This window comes from Lithobates pipiens, unplaced genomic scaffold (assembly GCF_037356315.1).
Source record: "Lithobates pipiens isolate NorthernLeopardFrog02 unplaced genomic scaffold, aLitPip1_a1.2 Scaffold_8, whole genome shotgun sequence".
Classification (NCBI taxonomy): Eukaryota; Metazoa; Chordata; class Amphibia; order Anura; family Ranidae; genus Lithobates; species Lithobates pipiens.
This window is the reverse complement of record NW_027507903.1, coordinates 181,298,171-181,310,181: the sequence shown is the minus strand read 5'-3', so window position 1 is coordinate 181,310,181 and position 12,011 is coordinate 181,298,171. Positions and strand designations below refer to the sequence as shown.

General features: G+C 42.9%; 1 protein-coding gene across 7 annotated transcripts in view; it reads right to left on the bottom strand.

Annotated features, from left to right (window-relative positions):
* Nucleotides 1-12,011, bottom strand: part of KIF21A (kinesin family member 21A) — a 270,632-nt gene that overhangs the window by 47,357 nt on the left and 211,264 nt on the right. For all 7 annotated transcript variants that reach the window (XM_077473889.1, XM_077473892.1, XM_077473894.1 and 4 more), the window contains 2 exons: nt 11,137-11,197; nt 8,822-8,876 (listed from right to left, as the gene is read on the bottom strand). In XM_077473889.1, coding sequence (XP_077330015.1) covers nt 8,822-8,876; nt 11,137-11,197 — 116 coding nt within the window. The remainder of the gene's footprint in view (nt 1-8,821; nt 8,877-11,136; nt 11,198-12,011) is intronic.

The window sequence follows — 12,011 nt, the reverse complement described above, 5'->3', positions numbered from 1 at the left end:
GTCACTAAGCGATCGTTTTTCTGATCGCTGCATTAGTGTCACTAGTGTCGTTAGGTAGCTAGTTATTTTTTTAGGTTCACCGCCAGGTTTTTATAGCGTTAGGTACCCCCATATACTACCCAATAATGGTTTTAACCCCCTGATTGCCCCTAGTTAACCCTTTCACCAGCGATCACAGTATAAGTGTCACTGGTGACGCTGGTTAGCCAGTTAGTTATTTAGGTTCCCCGTCAGGTTTTTATATAGCGCCATGGACCCCCATATACTACCTAATAAAAATTTGAACCGCCTGATTGCCCCTAGTTAACCCTTTCACCACTGATCACCGTATAAGTGTTACGGGTGACTCTGGTTAGTTTGCTTTTTATAGCATCAGGGCACCCACCATTTATTACCCAATAAAGGTTCAACTCCCTGATCACCCGGCGGGTGATATCAATTAGGTTTTAGGGTCAGGGTCTGCGTCGCCCCAGGCAGCGCTAGGTTAGTGCCAGTATCGCTAACACCCACACGCAAAGCATAAACCTCCCATAGTGGTATAGAATCTGAACAGATCAATATCTGATATGATCAGATCTATACTAGCGTCCCCAGCAGTTCAGGGTTCCAAAAAAACGCATTGTTAGCGGGATCAGCCCAGATACCTGCTAGCACCTGCATTTTGCCCCTCTGCCCAGCCCACCCAAGTGCAGTATCCATTGATCACTGTCACTTACAAAACACTAAACACATAACTGCAGCGATCGCAGAGTCAGGCCTGATCCCTGCGATCGCTAACAGTTTTTTTGGTAGCATTTTATATTTAAATCCGAAAGGCAGTGCTTGGTTTTCGGGGTCCCGTACGTGGCTAGGCTCCCAAAAAGTCCCCCACATGTGGTATCCCCGTACTCGAGAGAAGCAGCAGAATTTATTTTGAGGTGTAATTTGACTTATGCCCATAGCATGTGTGAGCAATATATCATTTAGTGACAACTTTGTGCAAAAAAATAAAATAAAAAGTTTGTAATATTCCCGCAACTTGTGGCAAAATATAAAATATTCCATGGACTCAACATGCCTCTCAGTAAATAGCTTGGGGTGTCTACTTTCCAAAATGGGGTCATTTTGGGGGGTTTTGTGCTATTTTGGCATTTTATGGCCTTCGAAACTGTGATAGGTAGTGAGAAGTGAAATCAAAAATTTGCACCCTTAGAAATCCTGAAGGTGGTGATTGGTTTTCGGGGTGCCGTGCGCGACTAGACTCCCAAAAAGTCCCACACATGTGGTATCCCCATACTCGGGAGAAGTAGCGGAATATATTTCGGGGTGCAATTCCACATATAACCATGGCATGTGTGAGCAATATATCATTTAGTGACAACTTTTTGTAAAATGTATTTATTTTTTGTCATTATTCAATCCCTTAGGACAAAAAAAAAAAATATTCAATGGGCTCAACATACCCATCAGCAATTTCCTTGGGGTGTCTACTTTCCAAAATGGGGTCATTTGGGGGGGGGGGGGGGGTTGTACTGCCCTGCCATTTTAGCACCTCAAGAAATTAGATAGGCAGTCATAAATTAAAAGCTGTGTAAATTCCAGAAAATGTACTCTAGGTTGTACACGCTATAACTTTTGCGCAAACCAAAAAATATACTTATTGACATTTTTTTTACTAAAGACATGTGGCTGAATAAATTTTGCCCTCAATGTATGACTAAAATTTTGTTTATTCGATTTTTCTTATAACAAAAAGAAGAAAATATCTTTTTTTTTCAAAATTTTCGCTCTTTTTCCATTTATATCGCAAAAAATAAAAATCGCAGAGGCAATCAAATACCATCAAAAGAAAGCTCTATTTGTGGGAAGAAAAGGACGTAAATTTCTTTTGGGTGCAATATTGCATGACCGCGCAATTACCAGTTAAAGCAGCGCAGTGCGAAATTGGAAAAGGACCTCTGGTCCTTAAGGTGTTTATTGGTCCGGGGCTGTAGTGGTTAAATCCCCACATGGGATAGTGTGCTGGTGGCTGTCCAAGTTAAAATTCAAATTCCTCTGAACTTCCAAAAGACTAGCAGCAGTAATCTACCAGAGCTGCAGTGTTAGCTTTATTAAAATCCAAAATCCCCTGCCAAATACCTCTGCAATATAGCTGCTGGACCTGTCATAGGCACTCATCAAGTGTGCCGACTATGCCAGCCCTTTCTGCCCCCTCCTCCATTCATAGAATCTGCACTATAGATTTCATCATCAATTCAAAGAACTCTATGAATGAAGGACAGGCGGGTGAATTAAAAGGTCCCCCTACTCTATTCATAGGGCACTATTCAAAGATGTAAGCTGCAGTGCAGCTTCTATTACTCAACAAGGGGGATGGAAAGGACAGGCATAGTCCGCACTCTTCACGAGTGCCTATGACAAGTCCAGCAGCTGTATTGCAGAGATATTTGGCAGGGGATTTGGGATTTAAAGACACCAGCACAAGGCATTAAATGTAATTACCATCTCTTTAGGGCTGCAAAACTTCCAAATCAAGTGATGTAAAAAGCTCCATAAAATGGTAAAGTCAGTTCAGCAATTCATGTCAAAGGAAGCAATGGTGGTAATTTTTTCCAAAAGAGTTAAAACAGATTACTTTGAACAAAATATATATTTTCATATTGCAAAGTGAATGTTCCTTTAGCTTAGTGAATAAGATGAAGCTGTGCTTAATCATTCAATCATGTGCAAGAAAAACATTTTTTTTCCTGTATTATACTAAACCATTAGGATTTTTTTTTTTAAATAGGATTTTTTTGTTATCATACTTACCTGTAAAATCCTTTTCTTTGAGTACATAACAGAACACACAGTCAGGCTAATATTTATTGCCTGCTGGGTTACACTTCATCTCCAGGTAAGTGGATACTGGTAGACCAAAGGTCTTCAGACAGGAAGTGATGCCCTATATAACCCCTCCCACACAGGAAGCACTTCAGTTTTGTAACAATCACTGAATCCTCAAAAAAAAAAAAAAAAAAAAAGGGGGGGGAGGGATCTCTGTACCCCATGATGTATTCAATTAAAAGGATTTTACAGGTAAGTACGACGGAAAAATCCTATTTTCTTTTTCATACATCATGGAACCTATGTTCCATGATGTACGAAAAAGAAAATAGTATTTTTTCAGGCTAATGTTAATTACCTGCTGGGACGTCCCAGAGCAATAGCCTTGAGGAGAGGGACACACCCTGGCAAACAATAGCCATCAGAACTTATACGGCAGCCCACAGTACACTGCAGTCAAAAGCCGAATCCTCAGCAGCTCGAACATCCACTTGATAAACTTGCAAATCTGCCACAGATACCTGATGGCAAAATGCCCTGGAGGGTCCTACACCCCTGGTAGAATGAGCTCTCACCCTAAAGGGAGGCACTTTACGTTTCAGACCATAGGCCTGAATGACCAATTGACGGACCCAACTGGCAATAGAAGCTACCAAAAGGACCCCTTTTGCCCCCTGCATAAAGGTTCAGACCAGTGAAGGGAAAGGTAAAGGCTTTGGAAGAATACTGAGAGGGCTGAAACTTGACCTCTGATTGTACTCAAAGCCAATTTGATTTCCACAGCTGACTGTAGAATAAAGAGAATTCTCCCAATCACGTATTTCCGAGGATGCCATTTTTTGGCTTCACCACAAGCAATATAAATGTCTTCCAGACCTTATGATAGATCTTCCTACTGACAGCTTTTCTAGCATTCACTAGGGTAGACACCACTGGTCCCCAGATGCCACGGTCCTTTAACAACCTGGCTTCAATAGCCATTCCGTCAAATTTAGAGACTGTAAATTGGGGTGGAATATAGGACCTTGAGACAGTAGATCAGGGGACGACATGGGAGCGCGTCCATGGCCCGTCTATTGTCAGTCTCACAATCTCTAGGAACCAGGACCTTCTGGGCAAGGCTGGTGCCATCAGAATGACTGGAAACCCCTCTCTCCGAATCCTGCACAACAAATGTGGAAGGAGAGGGATCGGAGGAAAAGCATAAACCAGGGAGCACTGGCGCCATGGAACTACCAGTGCATCTGCTCCGATTGCCAGAGGATCGCTTGTTCGGGACACAAACTACTGTAGCATGTTAATGAACCTGGATGCCAGTAGGTCGTCCTCTGGCCATCTCCAACGTTGGCAAATTTCCTGGAACACGACTGGGTGTTGGGACCATTTTCCCCTGGCAGATCTGCTGGCGGCTGAGATAATCTGCCTTCCAGTTCTCTACTGCCAATAGAATCGACACGCCCTTCTGCCCAGGCTAGTATGTGGTTCACCTCCATCAAAGGTGAACGACCCCTGGTACCACCTTGGTGGTTTATATTGTCCACTGCAGTAGTATTGTCGGAATGAACCCTGATAGGGCAGTGCTGAAGCTCCACCGCCCATGACCGTAGGGCCAGTCGTACTGCCCGTAATTCCAGGAAGTTGATCTGTTCTATCTTTGACCATTTCCCTTGAGCTATGAGCCCCGCTAGGGTCGCTCCCCAGCCTGAGAGTCTGGCGTCTGTAGTCCGTACTCTCCAGGTTACTGGGAGGAAGGATCACCCCTTTCAGGTTCTGATCCTGGAACCACGAGTTTAAGCTTATGCGTGCCCGAGGAGATAAGAACATTGGATAATCCAGGGCTAGTCGTCTCCTGTTCTAAGCAAACAAGATGTCTTGTTATAGAGGCCTAGAATGGAACTGGGCATAGGGCACTGCCTCGAAGGAGGATACCATCCTCCCTAGAAGACTCATACAGAGCCAAATGGAGGGTTGTCTAGGGCCTCTTATCTGATGCACCTGATTCTTCAGGGCACATATCTTTGCGGGTAGAAAGAATACTCTTGCTTGGACTGTATCTAGGATCAGACCTAAATACTTTAGACCTTGAGCTGGTTTCAAAGCTGACTTTTCGGTATTTTTGATACAGCCTACGTTTTTCAAATACTGCACTGTGCATGTTATGCTCTGTTCTAGAGCCTGTAATGAGTGATCTCCGAGCAGGTCGTCCAGATACACAAGCACCAGGATCCCTTGGGCCCTTAAAAGACCCAGTACTGGGACCTCTGAACACCCAGGGAGCTGTAGCAAGCCTGAAGGTTAGAGCCAGAAACTGAAAATGATGTTCCTCTACTGCAAATCACAGGAACCTCTGATGAGGCTGAAAGATAGGTATGTATAAATACATGTCTTTACATCGATGGAGGCCAAAAAGTCTTCCATCTAGAGTGAGGCTACAATTGAGCGGACAGACTCCATCCGAAAAGGACTGGATTAGTAGATACTGGTTCAGGGATCTTAGGTCCAAAAATGGGCCTTGTGACCCAGTTTGGTTTTTAAACCGTAAAACAGGTTCCTTCTTTGGGATACAGGAACCTGTACAATCACTCCTTTATGCACTAAATGATGTAGTATCTGAAGCAAGAAGTTTTTTTTGGAGGATCTGAGGTAATGCTGGATCTTAAAAACCTCTGAGGGGGAACCCCCCGCAACTCCAGCTTGTAAGCGCAAAATATAATTGAGGCGACCCACTCAATCTGCATTATCGTTCTCCAAATGTCTGCAAATTGCAGCAGCCTTCCCCCTATCCGATGGAGTGGGGGCGTCCCCTCAAAAGGAGGGCTTGGTGCTGGGTTTAGAAGAATTTTGGACACAGGACTTTTTCTGGCCCTGGCCTTGTGGCTTGCCCCTGGCCCTAGCGCTGAGACATTGGTGCTTAGACATTTGAGGAAGCAGCCCCTGAAGTTTTAAATGAGGGATGGCTGGTACTTTTCTTCACAGGAAGTAGAGAACTCTTCCCTGCAGAAATATTTTGGACATATTCATCCAAATGATCAAATAAACGTTCCCCCATGAAAAGGGAAACCTGCCAATAACTTTTCACAAGGAAGCTTGGCTGACCAGTTCTTAAGCCACAAAAGTCTGTGCATACGTAAAGATAAGAGAGCCAAATGAGAAACCTGCTGTATTGAATAGTTTTAAGGCTTCAACAGCAAAAACACAGCGCTTAAGGAATATCGGTCTTATTTTCAGGCAGATCATCCGCCTGGTTAGGCCTATCGGGCCGTCTGACCTGATCCTTTACAGACTGGCAGATACCAATTGCTGCAACAGCTGGCTGAATAGCTGAACTGGCCAAAGAAAAGGAAGCCTTTAATAAATGACTCCAATTTCTTTTCAACAAGGCCTTTCATGCCCTGTGCGTTATCTACCGGACAAGTTAAGTTCTTGTTTAACCGGTTCCCGACCAGCGCACGACGATGTACATCGACAGAATGGCACGGGCAGGCATATTGGCGTACAGGTATGTCCAATATTCAATGCCGCCCTGCCATCGGGAGCGCGCTGCCGGGACCCCCGTGAGTCCGGTCGCGGGACCCGCGGACTCGATCGCCGCGGGCATCCCCGCGATCGTCTCACGGGACGGCTGAATGGAGGAAATGCTGTGTAAACAGCGTTTCTACATTCTGTCTAGCAACTAGTGACGCTGATCTCTGCTCCATGTGATTGGAGCAGAGATCAGTGTTCACTAAATGAAAGCCCAACCCCCCCACAGTTAGTAATACACCCCTAGGAACACTTAACCCCTACACTGCCACCCACTGGTTAACCCCTTCACTGCCAGTGTCATTTACACAGGAATCACTGCATTTATATAGCAGTGATTACTTTATAAATGACAACGGTCCCAAAAATGTGTCAAAAATGTCCGATGGGTCCCCCAAAATGTCGCAGTCACAATAAAAAAAAAAAAATCGCTGATCGCCGCCATTACTAGTAAAAAAAAAAAAAAAAAAAAAAAATGAATAAAAATGCTATAAAACTATCCCTATTTTGTAAACGCTATAACTTTTGCGCAAACCAATCAATAATCGCTTATTGCGATTTTTTTTACCAAAAATATGTAGAAGAATACGTATCGGCCTAAACTGAGGGGAAAAAAAATGTTTTTTTATATATTTTTGGGGGATATTTATTATAACAAAGTAAAAAATAATGCGTTTTTTTTCAAAATTGTCGCTCTATTTTTGTTTATAGCGCAAAAAAGAAAAACCGCAGGGGTGATCAAATACCACCAAAAGAAAGCTCTATTTGTGGGAAAAAAAGGACGTCAATTTTGTTTGGGAGCCACGTCGCACGACCACGCAATTGTCAGTTAAAGTGACGCAGTGCCGAATCGCAAAAAGTGGTCTGGTCTTTGACCAGCAAAATGGTCCGGTCTGTAAGTGGTTAAGGAAGAGACTTGCTGCATCTATGGCTGACATGCTCCCTTTTTTAACTTTTCATCCATGATATATAAAAAGGGAAAACCTCTTAAGAGTAACAAAATACTGTCAGGATGTTCCTAATCAGCATACACAGCCTGTTCCAGCAGGGGGTGTAGAGGGAAAGCCTTTGCGGCCTGAAGAGGCCTCAGAGATCCCAAGAGGACCAGGGGGGCTCAGTCACCTCTGCAAGAGGCAACTTAAAAGCAGAACGAACCATTTCGTTAGGATGAAAAGCCTCTGTGACTGAGAGGCAGACATCAACTGGATATCTTTATGTCCAGATTGCTCGGAAGCAGACTCATCTGCCAGGCCCTCCACAGAATCCTGAGCTTTTAGCTCTTACCCATTCTCAACCCATTCCTGCTCCAAACTAGGAGGCTCCAGGGAGGGGGATCTGTCACGCTTCTTGCCACCATGTGGGATGGAGGCAATCTTGTGCTGTAACCTGACTAGGACCAAGGACAGTTCATCCTTGGTGATAAAGGGTGAAACTGCAGCATTGACTGCAGGCACAAAACCAGATAGGTGCAGCGGCACAGATTGCCTGGAAGCCTCTGGTCCTTCAGGGGATACAACACTAGGGATACCACTAGGTTTATCAGGAACTACTGACAACATAGGAGTGCCCTTCCCTGTAGTGTTAGCTCCACTCTTCTTTTTTGAAGACATTTACTAGCCACAAAAAGAGTACTTGGGAGTGGTATAAAAACACCTCAGAAGGGAGACCCCTTAATGGGGTTCGCCAAGCCCCTATGAAACAATCCTGCTAAGCATCTTAGCCTGCCAAGCAACGCTTGGTGACACACATGACCTGGGTAATGAACCGCTGCAAGTGCCTATTCAGAGTCTACTCTGTGTCCCACGCATCCAGATGCAGGGTAGCTTAGAAACTAAGAACCCAGACTTCACCCATCACAGTGGGTTCCTGTCACTTGAGGACATTCAAAGACTGGGCAACCTTTTTAAGTTTAGGGTCCACTCCCTTGGACCTGCACAGCACCCTGTAGGAATGCCTTAGCGCTGTGGTGTCCAGGATTCCACTACGCAGGGTCCATCGCCCAGAGGCCGCATTACAGGCACAACCTCACAGGATCTTGAGTCTTCTTTGTGAGGCTTAAGTACCATTTATCTAAGCATATAAAGCCTGTGTCAAATGGATCCAATCGGTCAATCCCTTGATTCATTTAAGAACTGTTTGTGGGACTAGAGACCTGGAGCTCAGACAGCTCAAACAAACCCTGCTATCCACCTTGCAGACACAGAGATCCCTCCCCTCTTTTTTTGATGATTCAGTGGTTGCTACAAAACTGAAGTGCTTCCTGTGTGGGAGGGGTTATATTGGGGATCACTTCCTGTCTCAAGACCTTTGGTCTATCAGTGTCCATTCACCTGGAGATGTAGTATAACCCAGCAGGTAACGAATATTAGCCTGTCTCTGTGTTCCATGATGTATGGAAAAGAAAAATATATTTTTTCTATGTTCTACTTAAGCTTGGAGGATTTTTAAACATTTTGGTGCAGATTAGAATATTTTGTAAATCAGGTTTGCTTACCTTGTTCTTAGGTTTTCCTTCACCACACAGCTTCATGAGGTCTGAAGACAATGAGCTAAAGTATAAAGAATAATCAGCGTATTGCAAAACATGTATTTAAGAAATGTTTTTTTTTTTAATGCAATTTGTAATTAGAATATAAAGCTTTATGTACACGGGACATTTTACAACCACCCCTGAACAATTTAACTTTACAAGTGTTTAGAAGTCCCCCCACCCCCCAAAATAGTCAAAAATTAAAAGCGCCTGTAAACTAAATGCAGCTAAATAGGAGTTACCACGTTTACAAGCTGTTACAGGCGTTTGGCCTTTCAAATGCCTCTGAACATCTGTTCTGAATGCATTTAATGCTTCTAAACTCAACTGCCTAGAAACGACTAGAAATGACCCTGCGTACATGTACTGATAAGAAAACCGAGGGAGAAACCCGAGGGAGAAACCGGGGCATCTGAAAAAAAAAAACGCCCAAACTGCTCCTAAACGTCTCTTTACCAGCAGCAGTGTACACGAAGCATTAAACATTTAAAATGTAAATGCTGTATACTGTAAATACACATATTTGCAAACAATAAGTAGCCGGAGCTTTTCTCTAAAGTTTCATATTTTTTTTTTTTTGCAGTATGGAGCTCTCTACCATCAAAATGAAAAACATTTGCCAAGAGAGGCAAAGACTAAAATATATGTTATACATATTAACAGAACTTAGCAAGAACCCACAGAACGCAAGACTTTATTGTAGATAAATTGCATGCATAGATATTTTTAACCATTTGCCGACTGGGCCATAGCAAAAAAAAAAAAAAAGAAGGCTAACTCTGGGAGGGCATACCAAGACCTCCTCTCAGAATTGCGATCCACATGGCCCCCTGGGACGCATACCTAGGAATGTCCGTGACCGAAGTCTTTCAGACCTAGTGCCTTACGGATCGGGGTAAAGGGCCAATGACAGTGGCCCTTTACCACCTGATCACCCTGTCTAATGAGAGAGAGATCAGATGTCAACAAACTGGAGCTTGTCCGGTTTAGCTCCTCCCCTCTCCTCAAACTGATCGGTACAGTGTGGGAGGAGAGGAAGGAGCCGGATGCTGTGGGCTGGACCTGAAGTGCCCACAGCGCTGATCTGTGTCCATACAAGTCGCATCCATGCGCATCCATCCGCGCCACATTAGTGCTCATCCGTGCCACATCAGTGCCTCACAAAAGTGTAATAGGTAGTCAAATTAGACTTAAAATGTATGCTCCTAGAACACTTGACGGTGCTTCCTGCATGTTGGGCCTCTGTATGTGGCTGGGCTGTGTAAACGTCTCATACATGTGGTATCATCAGACTCAGGAGTAGCAAATTTTTCAAAAACTTGGAGACAAATGACATGTTCAAAAGACGAATTATGTCTCATAGATTATACGTTGGGGTGTTTGCTTTACAAAATTGGGTAATTTTTTGAGTGTTACCATTGTCCATGGCCTTCAAAAGTGTAAGAGGTAGTCAAGAATTTATATGTGTAATTTATGCTCCAAGAAAGCCTGATGGTGCTCCCTGCATGTTGCGCCTCTGTATGTGGTCAAAACTGTGTAAAAAGTCTCACACATGTGGTATCACCATACTCAGGAGGAGTAGTAGAATGTGTTTTGGGGTGTAATTTGTGCTATGCATATGCTGTGTGTGAGAAATAACCTGCTAATATAAAAATGTTGTGAAAAAAAAAAATACAACTTCAAAAAACTCACTATGCCTCTTACTAAATACCTTGGAATGTCAATTTTCAAAAAGGGGTCATGGGGGGGGGGGGGGGTATATGTGCTTTCCTGGCTTGTTAGGGTCTCAAGAGCTTAGATAGTTTGTCAGTACATCAGGTGTGAAAAATTTCCAAATTTTCAGAGATTGGCACCATAGCTTATGGACTCTATGACTTTCACAAAGACCAAATAATATACACCAATTTGGGTTATTTTTATCAAAGATATGTAGCAGTATAAATTTTGGCCAAAACTTTTGTAGAAAATGTGCTAATTTGCTAAATTTTATAACAGAAAAAGAAAATGCATTTTATTTTATTTTTCACAGAATTTCCGGTCTTTCTTTTGTAGCGCTAAAAATAAAAAACCCAGAGGTGATTAAGTACTACCAATAGAAAGCTCTATTTGTGTGGGAAAAAAAAGCCACAAAAATGTCATACAAGTACAGTGTTGCATGAATGAGTAACTCATTCAAAATGTAAGAGCACCGAAAGCTGAAAATTGGTCTGGTTAGGAAGGGGGTTTAAGTGCCCAGAGGTCAAGTGGTTAAGTTACATGCATCGTGTCCCATAACATACCTGCCTTCTGTTCCAGGGCTTTGTAATGATCCTTCCTCATCACTGCTATAGTCTGGATTTTCTGAAATAGGCAATAACATATATGACAATAAAATAAAAGTAACGCAACACACATACAAAATAAAAAGGGAAAATATTCTTCACGTTTAATTAATAAGCTGCGATAGAATATTTCTATTTTTACATACTGCCGTGCAGCAGATAATCTGCTTACAAATTAAAAGTAACAAAAACACTAATGAGAAAAATAATGGCCAAAACACCGACAAATATGCCACCTAAAATATAGGCATATCAAGACTTCTGTAAAACTGGATATTTTATATAAAAATCGTTTGAATTATCTTTCAATAATTTTAAAGAGCACTTAATACCAATCAGCTAACATTGTCAAAGTGACATAGATGAGCTGTTCAACTAAGTCTTTAGAGTACCGACAATGTTCACATTTATTTTCTGATCTCTGGGGTGGACACTTTTGCGATTTAATTTGTGGTGAAATAGATTTACTGAAGAAATATACACTTTTAAGCATGGTTTTAGCAAAAGCGGCCATTTTCATGGTGAATTTATCATCCAGCTAATGGTTTCTCAAACTAACTTCATCTTTTGACCTAACAGAATTAATACACACTCCCACTCGCTCTGACGGTAATGCACTGTACTTTTTCTCCCTCCTTTGCACTCCCTGCAACCTCTCTCCAACGCCCCTTTTCTTCTCACAACCTTGTCAGTTTCACACTCACTCTCTGTCTTCAACCTCCTATTACTTCAAGCAGCCAACAGTTTACCCACTTCACTTCCTCCACTTCAACCAGTCTTTGATCTACTCTGCTACGGACAGCCTCTAAAACACTACTCTCTACAACAGCTCA